Source organism: Antedon bifida, chromosome 3, assembly GCF_963402885.1.
Source record: "Antedon bifida chromosome 3, ecAntBifi1.1, whole genome shotgun sequence".
NCBI lineage: Eukaryota > Metazoa > Echinodermata > Crinoidea > Comatulida > Antedonidae > Antedon > Antedon bifida.
The window spans coordinates 26,188,708-26,208,826 of record NC_136228.1 but is presented as its reverse complement, the minus strand read 5'-3'; the positions used below and the strand labels follow the sequence as shown (position 1 = coordinate 26,208,826).

The window sequence follows — 20,119 nt, the reverse complement described above, 5'->3', positions numbered from 1 at the left end:
CTGGAAGCTATTGGACTGTAGATACGAATTAATGTGAACATTTTGCCAATCGGATGTTGTGAAGTCATCATATGGCCAGTTGAATAAAAAAAGTCGTATTTTCATATTTTGCATCATAGTTCATCACATTTAAATGAGCATGCATCCATATTCTACGTATTCAAATTTCTTCTACACGTTAATATGTTGTTGGTGAGATAATGTCCTTCCGAAATTGCTATCTTAGTGTTTAATTTTAATACCGTCGCCATGTTAAAAATTGGAATAAACGGTGGGTCCCGTAATTTCACCTATTCTACACTGTATGTAATATGTATACAGATTATACTGTATATACTATATGACACAAAATAGACAGAATTCAGCACTAACAAGATATGATATTCTTCAGTTCAGGTCATAATGACATAATCTTTTTCTGTGTGCAATATTCCAACGTATGACGTGCACGTGGCGTTTGTCGTGCGGATAACTAACTCGTCAAAGTGACGAGTTTCATGTCTAGTTCTTCTTTCCTTCCTTCCTTTTTGTGAGTCGCGTTTCTCTAAAATGTGTAAACATAACATTTCATAACTTTGACAACATATGGGCATTTACGTGAAGTTGTGCACCTCCTATTTTTGAATGACGTCATAGTTGCGCAACGTGACTTGTTTCACAAGAAGTTACGCGCGCACGCGCATTTAAAATTTCAAAATGCGCAAAATTAATTTCTAATCAACTTTTTATGCGTTTCTTGTCATTTTGAGCATGTCAAAAATTCCCACGGGCGCGCAATTTTTTACGCGCGCGGTGCGCACGTAGCATTAAAAGTATATTTTTCAAGCCTTTCCTAGTAATTTTGAAAACAATTTAGACCTTTTCTAGTTTAAATGACGCCATACGAACACGTTGAATTAGACAATTCGTGCGCGTTTTTTATGAAAAAGCTTAAAAAATCGTCAAAATTATGTCTTTTTTAAAACAGTCATAGTTTCTAAAGTAAACCGTCAACCGTTTATTTTTATTACAAAATCTAGAAGTTGATGAGTTGTAGATATCGGATCATGCATCGATAAGGCTAAAAAAACATTGTGACGTCATTGTATGGCCACACGAATGTAAAATATAGAATTTTTGTCTCTTTCGTTATTGGTCATCACATTCAATGGAGCCCATCACGCTTATCTGTATTCCTTTTTCTCCTACATTTATATATTGTGTAGGTCAATCAACTTTCTTTAGCATGAGATAAAAATATTTTAATTTTTATGACGTCATCATGCCTAAAAATTTTAATATTTCTTCATCATTTATAAGCAACCTTATGCTTATTTGTTTCTTCTCATAATATGCACTGCAATTTTGAGATGTAAAATTGTTCAGTATTGTTTGTGTTAAATGTGTTAAATGCTTTCATATGTTTAATGAATAAATGAAGTTACAACATAGACAATGGGTCTATATAGCTTCATGCCACCATCCTTATACAAATCAATGTCTCCAAGGTTAGGAAAAGGTGATTATTGCACCCATCTGTACCAGGGCCAAAACTGGTCCAGCCTGGATAAAATCGGTCCGGGCAGTAGGACTGTTTTTGGCAGCCAAATATGGTCCGGTCTTACAAATATATGGTGCGCAAAATTAGTCATAATGTATATTTCATTCAAAAATGCCATGATTATTGAAAATTATGAGGTTTTATTTGTTATTTTAATATTATAAATTAAGCCTATGTTTTAATTATCAACTTAGCAACTCATCAATAATTAGTACTAACATACATATCAACAGCAACCACAACTGCTTTTCCAGCTATAGCAAAAATAGCTGCTATAGCAGTAAGACTTAACCCTTAGACTTCAATAGCATAATAGCATATCAGTAGCAACCACATCTGCTTTTCGAGCTGCTATAGCGGTGAAACACTTAGCCCTTAGACTTCAACAGCATAATAGCATATCAGTAGCAACCACAACTGCTTTTCGAGCTATAGCAAAAATAGCTGCTATAGCAGTAAGAATTAATTCTTATACTTCAATAGCACAATAGCATATCAGTAGCAACCCCAACTGCTTTTCCAGCTATAGCAGAAATAGCTGCTATAGCAGTAACACTTAACCCTTAGACTTCAATAGCATAATAGCATATCAGTAGCAACCACAACTGCTTTTTCGGCTATAGCAAAAATAGCTGCTATAGCAGTCAGACTTAACCCTTAGACATCAATAGCACAATAGCATATCAGTAGCAACCACATCTGCTATTCGAGCTATAGCAGAAATAGCTGCTATAGCAGTGAAACACTTAACCCTTAGACTTCAATAGCATAATAGCATATCAGTAGCAACCACATCTGCTTTTTGAGCTATAGCAGAAATAGCTGCTATAGCAGTGAAACACTTAACCCTTACACTTCAATAGCATAATAGCATATCAGTAGCAACCACAACTGCTTTTTCAGCTATAGCAAAAATAGCTGCTATAGCAGTAACACTTAACCCTTAGACTTCAATAGCATAATAGCAAATCAATAGCAACCACAACTGCTTTTCGAGCTATAGCAAAAATAGCTGCTATAGCAGTAACACTTAACTCTCAGACTTCAATAGCACAATAGCATATCAGTAGCAACCACAACTGCTTTTCCAGCTATAGCAGAAATAGCTGCTATAGCGGTGAAACACTTAACCCTTACACTTCAATAGCATATAATAGCAAATCAATAGCAACCATAACTGCTTTTCCAGCTATAGCAAAAATAGCTGCTATAGCAGTAACACTTAACCCTTGGACTTCAATAGCATAATAGCATATCAGTAGCAACCACAACTGCTTTTCGAGCTATAGCAAAAATAGCTGCTATAGCAGTAACACTTAACCCTTGGACTTCAATAGCATAATAGCATATCAGTAGCAACCACAACTGCTTTTCGAGCTATAGCAAAAATAGCTGCTATAGCAGTAACACTTAGCCCTTAGAATTCAATAGCACAATAACATATCAGTAGCAACCACAACTGCTTTTCCAGCTATAAGCAGAAATAGCAATATTAGCATAAATAGCATGGTTAAAGCAACAAATAGCAAAAAAAACCTGTATGCTACAACACAAGTATAAGCTCTGAAAACTCCAAAATAACCAATCCTGCGCTTTACTCAGGTGGCTAGGCTATACCACACTGGAAACCCATTGTTTATTACTGAACATAGGCAGGTGGTAGGTAGGCCTAGGTTGGTATTGGATATCCCAGAAGATGTACGCTTAAGATTTTTTGTATAACTTAATATTAGCTTATATAGCGCCCTCTATAAAATTTTAAATTATTATAGCACGACCTCTATTGTTTACCCGCAATTTCATTTTTTTTCAACTTGGGATCTCTGGTAATAATGTCTGTGAAGTTAATAGTTTCAGATTCAAATTCAATTAAACAGACTTCACAACTGAAAGCAGTACATTTGAGCAAACCCAACTTTTGCAGTTTCATTATTACCAACACTACATGCAATACATCTGTCAATACTATTAGTATTTACAAGAGTGTCAATATTGGGATAGATAGTTTCGTGTTTGCCTTCTGTTCAAATAGGTATATGTTAAATTTGAGATTTTTAAATGTTTGCCTAGATAACCAAATTAAGCCTGGTTGTAACCAGAATTATTTCCAATGGGACCCAGACTAAGAATTATTGTGAATATAATAGTATTGTAAATATAAAGTATATAAACATTAAATACATAAATTAGATGCAAAATGAAATTACCATTCTAGTCTTGAATACATGTCACAAAAAAAACTAGTGCGACTATTGACTACTTTCCTGGCACTTATGTTGGTGAACTTGTGGTACAATAGATGTACATTACTTACAATATCATTGACAAACTTACTTGTTCATCTTTTTTATAGCCAAAATGTTTTTTCTTGTTTCTATCTTCTGTTTCTTTGTTCTGTCCAGGTGTGTACAGAGGGTAGAAACTGAAGGAATAAATTATTATTTGTATTAAAACATTTATAAATAAATCTTTACAGCCACTAGTGTTGCAAGAGTAAGAGTTATGCAATAAGTCTGTCTCATAACTGCTTTTTCAATTGTAAAACGATAATTACAACCACTATTCAATTCAGAGTAAATAAATCTTTACAGCCCTAATTGTGAAATCTTTGAACTTTATTTGAACCTCAATGGTTATGCAAGAAGCTACCTCAAACACAATTAGGGCCTATTTCTATATAATAATAGTTTTTCAATTTGCTGGTAGTGATACAAATAATTAATGTTTAAGAGTTGAATGGCGAATGTTCTATTATTAACGAGGCAGAGCCAAGTTAAATAGACTTCAACAATGAAATATTTTCTCTCATAACCTACTGTGAATTATTTTGACAACATTGGCTTAGGCCTAAACTTTTTTTGTGCAGAAGGTAGGCTAGGCCTACTGTCTACATGTCTACCTTCCTTCTTAGCGATTTTTCTATTATAAAATATGCAATATGTTTTGCATACGCGATAAAAGGTTTGTTACAAAAAGCTGAACGTGCATTATGTGTGGTTGAGTATCAGTTTGTGTTTAAACTAATTTTTGGAAGGAGAGAGATAGAATAGAAAGATAGATATTAATTATGCATATTGTTAACATTCGTAAAAGGGGTTTTCTAAAAGTGAACTAAACATTCTGAGCCATCATTTGGCTCTTTTACTAATTATAAACTTAATAGATCAGGTAGATTTCTGGTCAAACTCCAGACCAAAAATAATTCTATGTACACAGTTTTTCAATTAAATGACATCAAATCAAAATAAACTTATTTACAGATAACTGAGACAATAGGAAGGTATGTTGACATAACATGATTATTGCTGTCAAATGTATTATAGTTGGTAGATTGGCAAATTTACTTTGTACTGGACTACTTGAATGAAAAGTTCAAAATGTTGTTGCTATCAGCAGCATGTGAAATAATCACCATAGTAGTGCATGATGTGTTCATGATCAGTGAGTGAATAGATTGAGTCAATCATATAAGTTAATTGCATAGATTGACCAACCGATAATACAGTTGGAAAGTTATCACGTTTCATATTTCAGTGCTACTAGTTCAATATGTAACTTGCAGAGGGTTGAATTTTTTAGGAGATTGCAAGGATTCTATAAGTAATTTATAATTGCTATTTGTGTGCTGAAAAAATACATGAGGAGTTCGAATAAAGATCTACTTACTGAATTATGCCACCATATATATAAACAACCCTCAATCAAAGGGGTGTGAAAGGAGAGAATACCTTTCCTAAAATAGATAAAGATCGAAAGAAAATAACGCACCTGGGCCAGACATGATTCACCCACAGATCCTTACACTGGTGTAATTGCAGGCACTCTGTGTGCTCTATCTTTATTCTACTATTATGGAGAGGGTTATACCTCATATTTAGAAATGCGCAATTGTAGGGCCTATCCCAAAAGTTAGTCCAGCTAGGAGTACTGATATTTAAAATAAGAATTTTTTAAAGTTTGATTGGGCAAAACATTTGGACCCAAATTGGCTTAGGCCTATGTGGATATTTGTAACGTGTAGACGTGTGTCGCTGAGCTATCTGCAAGACACCTCTATTTTCCTTATTTTCATTGTTTCACTTTTTGATGTGTCTTATTTATCGATTACTATCGCTGCTTATGATGTTTTAGATGATATTTTGATGGATTTTTGTGCTTGTACATTCATAATTTAGCCGTTTTTGTGCTTGTCGCCAGTTTGGTTTTGTTTGTTTGGAGACAGTACTGTATGCAATGACAAAGGAACTGCATATACAGGTAGAGGTAAACAATAGACCTGCTTGTATGCATACCGGTAGCGATTCTCGACCTAGAAAACGGCAAAGAAGGAAACGCGAAGGTGTTAAGCTAAGAAGGAAAATTGATACAAGGGTAACTTTCGTTCAGTAGAAAATAAGGTGACCAAGGGGTGTAATATTGGACATTTTATCCCAATTAATCAACATTTTGCCACGATTTGTAGTGAACTTTCCACGCTTGACATTACAAAACTACCAAGTTACTTACCTGCATCGGAACCCCCACCCTGTATCTACCCAGGACAGGTGAAATCTGCAATCGATAAGTTAAACGTACGAAAAGCAGGACACTCAGAAGATCTCCCGATCAAATTAATTAAGGAATTCTCATTTGAACTCTCTTATCCATTAACAGACATTTTTAAGTCTTCTTTAAATGAAGGTAATTTTCCTGAACAATGGAAAAATACCAGTTTCTAAGGTTCCAGACGCTAATAATTGTAATGACCTTTACCCTATGTCCCTATAACACCCATTTTTTCTCGAGTATTTGAAAGCTTCTTAGCGGAGTGGGTAGCTAATGATATAAAAGATTCTTTAGATAGTAAGCAATTTGGTTGTCGTAAAGGCTCGTCAACTTCACACTACCTCGTAGACCTGATAAATTCTGTTGTATCTGACCTGGAGGGGGGTAGTAAATATTTAAACTTATGTGCTGTAGACTTTACCAAGGCTTTCGTTCGTGTGGATCATAATGTTGTCATAGATAAATTAATATCCATAAGAGTGAGGTTGTCCATTCTTCCTACCGTTGGTAGTTACCTCTTAAATCGCACATGCAATACCAAAGTTAAGGGAGCCACCTCTTCTAATTCTAATATTACTTGTGGGGTGCCCAGGGCACAAAGTTGGGCCCCCTTCTCTTTTTGGTATTAGTCAATGATGTTGCTGAGGGAACTGACAGACGGTGGAAATATGTGGACGACCTCACTCTTAGTGAAGTGGTTAAAAGTAATGATAGCCAATTGTTGCAGGACACTTTAAATCAACTTGATGATTTGTGATGCGTATTTCCTTCCTAAAGTCTGACTGTCCTCCTCCCAGATTCAATCTAAATGGCCATGATCTTAAATGTGTAAATCACATCAAACTGCTTAAATGGGATATGCATATTCATGATATCGTTGCTAAAGCATGTCGACGTTTGTACACAAGATGCCTTCTAAAGATCTACTACAAGTATATACTTGCTACATACGTCCTTTTTTATTTTCCATACGATATATTACATAGCACCCCCTCTGTATTCTTTTTAGCATGGACATCTTCTTTGACATGTACCAAAATATTAGTCGACTGACTGCGGTTAAGCTTACACCATGGGTTAAGGCAGGGGCACTGCAAATCAGCACAGCTTCAAGACACTCCTCGACCATTCTGGTCAAACTTGATTTCAGAATCGCTCCCACTCTAGGAAGTGTAGACGATGGTTCTCGGAATGATAATGACTCGGGTAAAAAGGTTTTAGAAGGACATTCTGGCCTGGATGTTTTCGGTCGGTTACCATTATTGAAATCTACTCACTAACCTGTTTCACATATAGTGTTTATTGTTTGGTAGGACCCTTATAGTGTGGATGTAGGGAGTTAATTTGAGGGAGGTGCTTATTCGAAGGATACATTTAATTTTTTAGTTTTAATAATATAGTACATTTACAAATAAAATCCTTTAGTAGATATGACAGTCGGCCGTTTTGGCCTAAGAAGGAAGATGATTTAGACGGCTTGCAACATGGGCAGGGTTCTAGCGAACACAGATAGCGCACATATACATAAAGTCCTGGCAGCTTACTCAAAACAAAAGCTCTTATCATCATTTCTCCCGATGTAATTTTATATACTTATTCCCCACAATATACTTCTATGTTTTATGAATATATTTAATTTGATTTCGCGGTCCGAAAATAAACAAAAAACTAAAATGGCTATTGCCACCAACGGCCAACTTAGTTGAAACCAACCATGCAGGAATTTGCAAGGTGATTGACACACCTTACCGTGAACCCGTAAATTACTTCTACCGTGCGTAGAGTTAAAAATCTACCGATGAAATCAGTATTTTTGTTTTAAAACCCTTTATAATATCTTCCTAAGATAGAAATATGGAACAATATCGTAATAGTGAAAACTAATGTTATCAAATCTATGTTTCGCGGTACATCTGAGATAGATGAGGTAAGTATCAAAGGCTGAGAATTGTCCCAAAGTTTTTCCATTTTGCTTGCCTATGTCAGAATTAAGCATAATTTATATATAGATACCGCATTTTGTTTGTATATTGTATACTGATTAAAATTATTTAAACAAATTATAAACCCCAACAGGATTTGAACCATGTAGGTAACGATAATACCTAAAGCAAAAAAATGCATCTTTCAACATGCTCCCTCTCTGTGGAAATATTTTGCCAAGTACTTCACTGTTTAACCTGACCTTCCTTGGAAGTCTTCAATTAAGTACAGTAGAGTTGACTGAAACTGAAGGAAGTTATGAAAAAAAAAACAGAAAACCATTCAATTTTACAGTATTGCTTATAATCTAGACACAGTTTCTTGTCTCAATGAAGAATTTAATCTAAATACAGTATATTAATTTACCATCGAGTTATACTGTAGGAAAAAAGAGTATAAAAGATACTATAAAACTCATATTTTGCTAACCACAAACAATCTCACTATTCTTTTACTGCATCGCTGTCGTAGCTCAACGGTCAACATCTCAAATACAACATGTTACTATTGAATCCTCATATCAAGTTATAATTGAACATTATCCTATTTATGTATTAGCATATTAATTAAACCTTGTTCAATTTCCAATTGTAATCTGAATAAATGACTTCCAAATTGTTTTCCTGTTTTGTTTCATCAAGTAATGATTTGAGACCTGTTTCATCACTTATGTAAGGTACTATCCATTCTACCACCTCTCGAGGAGTTGCACCGAAGTCAGTGCCATACCAATCTAGAATCTTAGACAGTATTACTCTTTTCTCATTAATGTCAACATTCACTTCTTGGGCGAGAAAATTTATAGAAGCTGCTTTGAGGGCATTATCAAGGTTCCGCTCGGAATATACATTAATGGCAGGACATGATTTTGCACCACACACAAGAGCAAAGTGTATGCGTGGGTCAAGTTCTTTCATTACAAATTTTAACCGGGGATCATGTGATAAGAAAAGTGGAGTTGTACTGGAAGGATGTGGTTTATTGCTTCTCAGAATACCATGCTCAATGTCATCTAGTGAGTAGATTTTCCCACCAATGTTGTACGATGTCTTTGACCAGAAATTTGTCACATCTAAGACAGATGCCAGTGGTGTTTCAGAAATAGCAAGACCGTGTAGAGTCAGAGCATTATATGTATTGATGAAAAACGCTTTTCGTTGATTCTCATTGAGTGTGTTTATGTCTGCATTGCTAAGTTCTCTACTTTTACTTAAGTAAATCTTAAAAAGTTCACTTGTTTTTAATTTTGCATAGTCCACACCTTGTCCGAAATCATCCATAAATTCACCCTTCATTCGTAACATTAATCTTTGCAGGTCGAGCGAAATCTCAAGAGCAGGTCGTGGTTGATTCAAAACTTGTGTCATTGTGTCAGTGTGTGTCTACAAAGTTTGTTACCAAAATCTGAAAAATTTAAATTTGAAAACTAATTCCAACCAATTATTGTATTTACCTGTCAATATCATAGTTATTTTAGTAAAAGGAACCAAATTATTTGGGGTCATCATGTCAATTGTTCTAATTGTCATGTTCAAATTACTGTAGTATTAGTGTATTCGTGGACAATTTTACAGCAGTTACATTATGTATCCAACCCATTTGACAATTACAAAAAAAATGTAAATTATCAGTTTGTTTTATATAGAATAGGTAAACAGAATAAGAGAGTGAGACCATTGCACAAACAAAGATAATCTCGAAATCTTCATTAGCACTGATCCTATGTCTGATTTTGAAAATAACATTTCATATATTTGAATAAACTCCTTCTGATTTACCACTATTTTACTTTTAGATTTGAGTAACCGTGAACGAAGATCACATCTTCATGGGTTGTAGTCGACTGTTACTCGTTGACATACATATTTAGATTAAGTGGACGTTTACGCCATGCTGGGACAGTGGAAGTATACAGGCTTAGGCCAGGCTAAGTGTGTAGCTTAAGCCTAGATCCTTAATTTTCTGTAGCAGGCTGGCGTCCTAGGTCATAACAATATAACATATAGCATTAAACTCTTTATTTAAAATAACCAATACAAATCAATAATTCCCAGTTTTTAAATATAATTTAAAAATGTATTGTCCCCCTGAAAAAAATTTGGTACAATTTTTTTCTTGTTGAATATGCCATTTTAATGTCACATAATAATTATCCACTTTGAACAAAAATTGAATTGAAAACAAATTTATTTACCTGAAAAAACTGTAATTTAAAGCAAAAAATAATCAAATTGGCTGCCAATCAATGGGTTTTTGGTTGAATTTGACCATTAATTTAGTCATTTTATATGACAACATTATTTGTTCCGGTTTTTTTTACTGAAGGGATTAACTTTATTGAAATTACAAAATAACTTATTCAAAGTCTGATTTAATTAATGTTCATTTTTCATGTTTTTGGGGGACAATAGTAATAGATAGATAGATAATAGTCTCCAAAGTTTGTTACCAAAATCTGAACAATTTAAATTTGAAAACTAATTCCAAACAATTATTGTATTTACCTGTCAATGTCATAGTTATTTTAGTAAAAGGAACCAAATTATTTGGGGTCATCATCATGTCAATTTTATTGTTCTAATGTCATGTTCAAATCACTGTAGTATTAGTGTATTCGTGCACAATTTCTGTTGCTCAATTGAACAAAAATTGAATCGAAAACAAATTATTTACCTGAAAAAAAGTCTGTAATTTAACGCAAAAATTTTAAGCACAAAAATTGAATCGAAAACAAATTTATTTTTTTTACGGAAGGGATTAACTTTATTAACTTATTCAAAGTCTGATTTAATTAATGTTCATTCTTTTGGTGGACAATACATCTTTAACTGAAATGCACTTTTTTACTGTACATTCTCAGAAAATCATTCTACTCTATAATTTTGGTATACTTTTGCAGTGTTATGACGTCATACACTACGTCCACTCGTACTCTTGTCAGAGAGCAAACGGCAAAATGCCACTGAATGAAGTTCTCAAATTTGGCAGTTGACATACCAGCCGACTTGCGCATGCGCATGTCATAAAAATGAAGTCATTGGGTAGCAGTCGTGAAAATCTAAAAGTACCTAATATCTCGTATTCCTAAATTTTAGTTTCATTTAGTACTATTCATGCTCGATTGAAGATGGTTCATAATAAACAGAGTAACAGCTGTACTATTGCGTCAATAAAATCAATACTGACTTCATAACAACAGAAATCAACATGTGGTTAATCAACAGTATGCTACTAAAGTATGCTATTTAAATTAACAATTGGAGGCCAAAAAGGGTGGATATGGCCTTGTAGATTTAAACATCTATTGTATGTGTAAAAAAACTTGATACAGTATATTGTCAAACTTGTCAATAGTATTGCAAGTACAGTATTATACATATAGAAACCAACTTTTAAATGTGTTTAAATGTTTAGCTTATTTGTATCTTCATAATCCCCATCCACCTATCCAACAAAACTAAAATCTGCAAGGGCATAGACATGTGCACCCTCCAGCCGATTCTGATTCAACCCCAGCAATTTCATAAACTTTTCAAATCCCTAAGAAGTGCACTTCCCCATATACAGACCAGCCTATACCCTTGCTACTGTATGTACCAATTTTACTGGTAACATGATTTTGTTGTTAAATATAATAGTTTTCACTAATTGTGAATTGAATATACTGTGCAAACACAGTGCTGATATTTATTTAATGAGCACAATTTTTTAGATTTATTTGAATGTTTAGTTTTCCCTATTTAGGGGAAAAATAACTACAATACACTATTAAAGTAATTTTGAAATATATACAGAAACTGTACAAAACATTGACTGTGACAGCTGTTGGTGTATGTATGATGCAATTATAAATATCAATTTCAATGTAAAGCAAGAACCTCATTTAATGCTACAATAGGAACTTTTCAGTTTGCACATCCACTATGTTGATTGAATACTCATTTTCATGATGTGCGCATTAACAAGTCAACTAACACGTCAACTGCTAAATATTAAGAACGTGTTCAGTGGTATTTTGCCGGTTGCTCTCTGATTGAGATACAAGTTGGTGTGTGATGTCATAACACTGCAAAAGTTTACAAAATCATGGTGAAGAAAAATTTCGCAATAATTTTTCCTGTGAATTTTGTAAAGGCATTTCAGTTAATTTATATTTACAAAATATGATTTTTAGTGATTTTTTAGTGGTTATTTAAATAAAGATTTAAAATAGTACAGGTTAGGGTCTAGATTCTATCACAAGACATTTATTTTTATTGGTTATGTGCTATTATTTTTTAATGAATTATCTGATAATTATTACTGAAATAACAATGCATTAACTTGAAATATCCTTGGTTGTTTTTTTGTTATTGTACTTTTAATAGTTTCCATTAAACAATTTATTTATTTCAAGCAGTGGACATCCTTTCTCATGGTTTTTGCCAATATTACACAATTGAACTTCAATTGTGTAATGTTTGAAGTTATTGTAATTTCAATCTTAAACCTCAGTCCAACAATGGTTTACTTGCACCATGCTTCCTCCATGCTTGCACAATGATTTTTATTAATTCCATGTTCCATGTATTGTAATAGTATAAGCCTACTTATTTTTTTTAAAACAACAATAATTCATACTTTCATAGATTTAATTGTCTATTTTGTAATTTTTCTGTTGTTTTAACACCAAATAACCAAATATATAATATACACACAAAAAAATGATTTACCTCATTTTAGCCAATGTCATTCAGGTCAACTCTGTAAGCTTAACAAATGAGGATAAATAGAACCTATACATTTTATTGGTCCCTCCCCCTAAAGGGTAATGTACATACTGCATAAAAAAAAGTCCTTTCAATAAAATACCTACAAATTCCTCTACTGAAGGAAAGTCTAAGGAATAGGTTTTGTGTGTCTATGTCTATTCATAAGCCTTATCCAAATGTGATGATCTGCAAAGAATGAATTGTCTCTTGGTATACAAACCAATTCAATAAAAACAGAAGAAACTCATTTTGGCGGGAATGTGTAAACAGGCTTTGTGCCGATAAAAAGAATGGCTTTGTAGCTGGCTTTTTATAATCCTTTTGTAATCCAATCCAGATTATGCTGTTAATAATACTGTAGTAAAATACTATACAGTACTTAGTATGTTACAAAGACCCATTGTTGTGCATTAGTGTTTTTCAGTTATTAATAATAGATTGATGGGTACATACTACTAGTAAATAATACAACATAGTATACCATAGAGATATACTGTAATATCTCTAGTTTTTAGGTGGAAAACTTTGTGGAAAATATACACTTTCTTCACACTAGGTCTGTTGTGCTGTGCAAGATCATTAGCCCTACATCATAAATTACTGTTACTCATATGGACAGAAATATTAGAAAGTTTTACTTACAACATGTGAAATGAGCTGAGAAATTGTCAGTATTATTATTATACATGTATGTTTTTAGTTCACAAAGTGACAGTCATGATCACAAGTTGATCACATGAGGTCTTATGCTTCACTAGCTTTGTTATACAGTATATCACTGTTTATTGTATGAATGTATGAATTATATTAACTAGGGGTTAATAATAAATTAAATAATATAATTGTTAGCACATGTGCTGCATGCAAGAGCTACTATTAAAACAAATTAGTGCACACAAGTGCCAAGATAGTGATTCCTAAAGAAATAAACATTAATAATTTAAGTGCTATTGTATTTGAATATTAATCTATATTTTGTATTGACATTTTGTAGAAATTTTATTTTACATACAATACAATACTTTATATAGGACTTGGAATTTAGGAATGTTTGGCCTTTAATAGGTTTACTGACCATGTCTATTGATTATTGTTATCTTTTCCTTCAATATGGCCAAGTATTTCTCTCAGTTTCTGTGCTTATAAAATGTTTTTATTTATTTCATTCAGGCTCAAATGTACCACGAACTTGGCTACACATCAGAACGTAACAAATGTGCACAACAATTCCGACAACTTGATCAACAGTTTCCAACTGCAATTATTCCACCTGTTACAGTCAAATAGTGGACAACATACTCTCATCAATTTCCTCTGATGATCATTGTAGTAATAAATGTATATTGCCTTAGTACTCTATAAGGACCTGTAAATGCAGTATAATTCCAATTAACCATTTATTTGATTAAAGTCTAATTTTTATATATACAGCATTTTTGCTATTTTATGAAGGTACTTGTTTATTCTTTGAGGGAGGCGTTTATTTTTTGGATGTAATATGGTAAATACAGTAAAAATGCATCAAAATGCTTAAAATACAGGTGAATCATGGCAATCAATGATTACTACTACAAATAGAATTGTGTGTAGGCATGTGGCAGGCATTTATTCAAGAAAAAAAAAAAAATGCCATTATTATTATATAACAATGTTATTGTGTTTTTTGGGGTGGGGTGGTTGTTTTTTATTCAAAGCGGGCGTTTTCAAATAGATACAGTATTGTCCTTGGGAAAGTTTCCCCTTATAATTAATAGGTGTGTCCCTAAGGAGGGGTTGTCCTGTATTTATATTTCTGCTAAATTAACCTGGCTACCCTAAATTTAAATTCATATAAAACAAATTCATTCAATGGTATTTTCGCGTATTATATTCAAGAGAGCAGAATCATTAGTAAACAGATACCATGCGGTAGCTTATTGTTTACAAACCGCTCAAAAAATATATTATTATATTAATATTTTGAAACTCGGACTGTGGGCATGTCTGGGAGAAGTACAGTATAGTCTAGTCTGTAAGACCTGTTCAATAAATAATGTTTTCGTTTGGCTGTCAACGCAGGCATTTATCATTGAATATAATAATGGTCAAATCCTTCTTGGATGATAAATAGTTTTGGCGAATGATGTGTGTATATCCTGGTGTATATGTATAGATGAAGAATTGTTTGATTAGTGAGTACGTTTGTTGGCGGGGCATATGACCAGTTGAGCCCCTGACAAGTTGAGCCCCCGGTGATTTCTATGAAACGCCCAGTGCGTCTTTTACAACATTTTACGTAGTCTAGTGATTACAGTAAGTACTACGTGTATGTAGTACATAAGTTCATGGTCTTTAGGTTTATTGTGTTATAAAAATAAATAATATATAATTACATACTACAATTTTGTTGGTTTAACCACCATAACAACACAACAAAGTAGTTTAACGTAATATTTAATAATTTAATTTAATCTTTCAATTAAAAATGCAGTGCACTCCATAATATTTTTCTCGCGTGTACCACATGAAGTCATGTTGTTTCTCAGGACTAATAAAGTATTGACATTCTTCGAATGAGGTTAAATAAATATTTATAAATATATTATTTTACTAAACATTTAATATCATATTTTATTGAATTTTACAATGTTAATAGACAAAATATTTTACTAAAAAACATGATTTTATGTAATTATTTTACCGAAAACTGCCGACTGTTTGATTTAATTAATTAATAAGCTAAATCAACTTCAGAAGGAAAAACTGAATCCAATCATAATCCCCATCCTCAAAACAATTATGTATTTAATACTCGATAGGCCCTGCTTTATTATAATTAAATAGTGCATTTCATACTATATCTTACATAAATGTGTGTATGCCTACAAATAAAATTGATAATAAATCATTATTTCTTAAATTAATAAATAGAATATTAATTTTTAAAAATCAAAAGAAAAATAGGATAATTAATTAAATTAAAAATGTTACGTCACGAAGTCGAGCAGCATAAATTCTGTAAGAAATATTTTATGTTTATTATTATACTTTAGTGTTGTTATTTTCATAATCATATTCTTCACCTAAACTAACTTTTGGATCCTGTTGTTATGTGACGGATTTACTGGTTGGTATGATTGAAAAGAAACTAAATTACAGATTTTCGCGCATTGTGTCTTGGGATCCCGGGAAAATCCCTTTTGTTAAGATTTCGCGCGAAAATTTACACTACGACAGTTTTTACGATAATCATATGAAGTAGTATAGTTAGTAGTAGTAGTGATAGTGAAATTCGTTGAAAAATGTGATGAATGTGTGTATAAAAAAAAATATGACTACAAACCGTACTCGCCAATCAACATGCTATGAAGAATCTATTTTTTTTTTACTGCCTGCGCGCGTGTTAAATTTAAGTACACGATGGACGTCGCCCAACGTTGTAAATGTAAACACACACTCTGTATGTTGATTTCGTAAAATTGTAATCCCAATTGATCACGAGGTATTACCAGTCAGCCAATCATATTGTAATTGCTTCGTGTTGATCAATAATCAACCAATCAGATCAAACCATTGAACGTGGCTCTCTGTGTGCATATAAATGCGTTTTTGTGTACTGTGTTATCCATTTTGGAATCGAAGCTAGAGGAAGTGAGAGTGGGTTAAGTGAGTAGGTAAGTTCATTCATTTACCTTGTGAGAAGATAGATATTCATTAGAAAGAATATTGTAGCGTTGAGTATTGTATCGGCCTTTAATGCTCTGATTTATAACTGTGTGTCGTGGGGAATCGACGAAGATTGAATACTCTTTTTTTTAAATTAATAATAAACCTCGACTAGGCTAGGTCCTAGCTAGGAGGCCTGGCCAAACAAAAGTAGTAGGCTAGTGCGTTGTTACTGAAAATAGCCCATTCTTTTTTACTAGGGCCTAGGCCTATTTATTCGATTATTTAGGCTATAACTATTTTAATTCATAAAATTGTTTTTAGTTAGTGTAGGCTACATAAAATAGGCCAATACCTTTAGTTCTGGCCTAAACAACAAGGACAACCTTGAAATGGATTGTTGTTATCCGCCTCGTGGGCCAAAATGTGGGCGTAACCATTACTGGCCAATGGAATTGCTTCATACACGACCATACTGCATGCTTGTTATACGTCATCAGACTTATTTCATAGAAAATATTGGAATTCTTTAGCAGCAGGATGAATAGAAAATTAAATCGCCCAACTTGTGTCATTTCCCTCGCATTGAATAGGCCCTAGGCCTAGGTTATCTTGTAGCCTAGTAAAAGTTCCATAGAAACTTAACTTTGGTTAATTCAGCCAAAAACTATTAATTAATCAAAAACATTTTCATGTTTTTGGGTACAATGCATTTGTAATTCCCAACATTTTAACCCATCAAATTATTTTATTACAGAATTTTAGGTGCAAATAAAAAATACTAAAAACTCAAAATGGTTGACTACTCGGCAAAGTTAGACAAAACAATTATGGACAGGTATATGGATTTGGACACAGGTGGTTGTGTTCAGGCCATGTATGTATGGATTGATGGATCTGGTGAGGGATTAAGAGCAAAAACAAAAACAGTTGACTTTGAACCACAATCGCCATCAGGTACACTTTAGAGATTTTTATTTTTTTTATTAAAATAAAGTATTGCGACACATACTTTGCAATGAAAAATCGGTACCTTGTTAGTTGTTTTTATATACAGTATTGTGAAGTACATTTCAAATTTTTATAATTTGACAGTTATTTTGTATCTTGTACACATTCTTTTTACTAGATCTACCAGTATGGAACTATGATGGGTCAAGTACAGCACAATCTGAAGGCAGTAACAGTGATATGTATTTACATCCAGTAGCAATATTTAAAGACCCATTTAGAAGAGGAAACAATAAATTAGTAATGTGCGATTCTTACAAGTATGATCAAAGACCAGCAGGTAGGTTTCATCTATCTTATATCGACGAGTTAGATAGATGTTTCAGAATCATTATTGCCATCATTTTTGGGGTTATTTGTGATAGAATTGTATAGAATTTACTTGACCTTTCCCAGCACATTGCTGTGCATTCCAAATTACAACTTTTGAAATCTTATTCCAACAGAAACAAACTTTAGGAAAACATGTGCTGAAGTAATGGAAAGAGCAAAAGCTAGTCATCCGTGGTTTGGTATTGAGCAGGAATACACATTGTTGTGTCAGGATAAGCATCCATTTGGATGGCCTAAGCTTGGCTATCCAGGACCACAAGGTAAATAAAACGTATTAAATGACTGTGGATGGGCTGAACAGTTGTGCTGCAAAACTTACTAATTGTAAAATGTAGGACAAATGTGCATTGAATTGACAAAACTGAATTGCTTAATTTTAGGACCCTACTACTGTGGTGTTGGTGCCAACAAAGTTTTTGGAAGAGATATAGTAGAAGCTCATTACCGTGCTTGTATGTATGCTGGTATTAAGATTGCTGGATCCAATGCAGAGGTGATGCCAGCCCAATGGGAGTATCAAGTAGGGCCATGTGAAGGCATTGAAATGGGTGATCATCTGTGGATGTCCAGGTTTATCTTGCACAGAGTGTGTGAAGATTTTGGTGTTGTTGCTTCATTAGATCCCAAACCAATGCCAGGTGATTGGAATGGTGCCGGTGCTCACTGCAATTTTAGTACACTTGCTATGAGGGAAAAAGGTGGAATGAAGTGAGTCATTTTTATTCATTAAATTATCAATATTTGCAATATTCAGTCACATGATGTCTTGGGGGCATGTTATATATACTGAGTAATTTGTAGATCTATAAAATCCAGTGAAAATCTTGAGGAATATCTTAGGATCACTTTCTCTGATATATTGCAACCACCCATTTTACAAAAATCCATATCTTTTAGACACATTCTTGATGCTGTTGAAAAACTTGAAAAGAGACATGATGACCACATTCGTGCCTATGATCCAAACAATGGAGAAGACAATGCAAGACGGTTAACAGGTTTTCATGAGACGTCTAGTATTGATGAATTTTCATCTGGTATTGCTAACAGAGCTGCAAGTATACGTATCCCTCGCCAGGTATGTTTATCTCAAATTGTCTAAAATATTTCAAACTTATTAATAATTATAATACTATGTATAGTATTACAGGAAAAAAACCATGTAATCAAAATTCTGTCGTGTCGTGTGGGTAATAATCATTAAATAGTTGGATACAGAGTTGAGCTTTGTTTTTGTCAGAAGAACTGATCAAAAAAGCTGAATTGTCTCTTTATTTTAATTCCATTTTGGCATATTGGCTGTCAAATTTTTTTTATAATAACATCAACATTTATTCAATATTCAATATTTTACAAAGTTTATGGGTTAAGATACACAGAAGCCAAAGTGGCTTGTCTTTGTAGTCCTAAGCATAAACATAAAACATATTATACGGACGCATTACACACAAATCTTAGTATACTGTGAATAGATGGTCTTTCCTTACTACCAATTTTTCTATTTGTAGGTTGGTGATACAGGTTGTGGCTATTTAGAAGACAGAAGGCCATCATCTAACTGTGATCCATACAGAGTTACTGAAGCAATTGTGAGGACAACGGTGCTTAATGATTGGAACAACTAAACACTCCTTCTCCACAATATTAATATAATTTTAATTTATGATAGAACAATTCTAGTCATGGATTTTATGGTCACAAGTTTCACATTTTCACTTTAAATTAAAGGCATTACTGTTTCTATGAAATCATTTTAATTCATTTAAATGTAATTATTTGTTGTGGGTTATTCTTTTACTGTCTGTATGTATAGATCTTGAAATAAAGTAAATAAGTATTTTTAATTTTGTATGTCTGGATTGATTGAAAACTGCTAAAACATAGCATGGAGTAAGCTATTAATATTGAGATAAATAATACCAGGTTCCACTGTTAAATCATTTTAGGAGTTGCATGAAAAAAAACAAGCCGATATCATAAATTCTGCCTAATTTTTTAGACAAAACTTAAATACATATATACATTTTCACGCTGCTGCTCTAGCCCGCTACGTCACAAGAGATGAATCATTTAGATATAAAGCAAGCAGCAGTTATAGTACTAGACACTGACATTTTTGTGAAAAAGGATTCTCGACTATAATTTATAGGTACCGGCTGCTGGACCCAACAACGTCTGGTCTGGCATGATATTGAAATCGCGTGTTAAATTTAAAAAGCTAAAAATTAAGTTTGATCAATTTAGGGCATGAATTTGGCCATTTGCGTGTTTCAAAAAATTACTGCACAAAAACACGTTTTGCGCACGCGAT

The 20,119-nt window shown here is 33.2% G+C and overlaps 3 protein-coding genes across 8 annotated transcripts in view; 2 read left to right on the top strand and 1 right to left on the bottom strand.

The window, feature by feature from the left end:
• LOC144836870 (anaphase-promoting complex subunit 5-like) overlaps positions 1-14,243 on the top strand; it is a 42,712-nt gene extending 28,469 nt beyond the window's left edge. For all 3 annotated transcript variants that reach the window (XM_078691778.1, XM_078691779.1, XM_078691780.1), the window contains exon 18: positions 13,990-14,243. In XM_078691778.1, coding sequence (XP_078547904.1) covers positions 13,990-14,106 — 117 coding nt within the window. In that variant the 3' untranslated portion in view covers positions 14,107-14,243. The remainder of the gene's footprint in view (positions 1-13,989) is intronic.
• The window catches only part of LOC144836923 (uncharacterized), a 287,299-nt gene continuing 275,535 nt past the window's right edge, over positions 8,356-20,119 (bottom strand). Inside the window, exons 2-3 of one of the 3 annotated variants that reach the window (XM_078691864.1) lie at positions 16,147-16,226; positions 8,356-9,472 (exon numbers count right to left, since the gene is read on the bottom strand). In XM_078691864.1, coding sequence (XP_078547990.1) covers positions 8,635-9,435 — 801 coding nt within the window. In that variant the 5' untranslated portion in view covers positions 9,436-9,472; positions 16,147-16,226 and the 3' untranslated portion in view covers positions 8,356-8,634. Of the gene's footprint in view, positions 9,473-9,521; positions 9,542-16,141; positions 16,232-20,119 lie in introns of those variants that run through there. The other 2 variants (XM_078691863.1, XM_078691865.1) reach the window with 2 other exon arrangements.
• On the top strand, positions 16,077-19,652 carry LOC144836910 (glutamine synthetase-like). Of its 2 annotated transcripts, XM_078691837.1 has the most exons (8): positions 16,077-16,086; positions 16,457-16,472; positions 17,222-17,421; positions 17,594-17,755; positions 17,922-18,068; positions 18,189-18,516; positions 18,706-18,886; positions 19,317-19,652. In XM_078691837.1, the coding sequence occupies exons 3-8, from the start codon at positions 17,259-17,261 to the stop codon at positions 19,431-19,433; spliced, it is 1,098 nt and encodes a 365-aa protein (XP_078547963.1). In that variant the 5' UTR covers positions 16,077-16,086; positions 16,457-16,472; positions 17,222-17,258; the 3' UTR covers positions 19,434-19,652. The 2 variants fall into 2 exon arrangements, with proteins under 2 accessions (XP_078547963.1, XP_078547962.1); XM_078691836.1 differs by lacking the exon at positions 16,077-16,086 and having other exon boundaries at positions 16,326-16,472.

Excerpts from the sequence above, each read along its gene's own strand:
- LOC144836910 (XM_078691837.1), top strand. The coding sequence starts at position 17,259 with ATGGTTGACTACTCGGCAAAGTTAGACAAAACAATTATGGACAGGTAT. Across the intron at positions 18,069-18,188 it reads TGGCTATCCAGGACCACAAG|GACCCTACTACTGTGGTGTT; the intron begins GTAAATAAAACG and ends GCTTAATTTTAG. Across the intron at positions 18,887-19,316 it reads GTATACGTATCCCTCGCCAG|GTTGGTGATACAGGTTGTGG; the intron begins GTATGTTTATCT and ends TTCTATTTGTAG.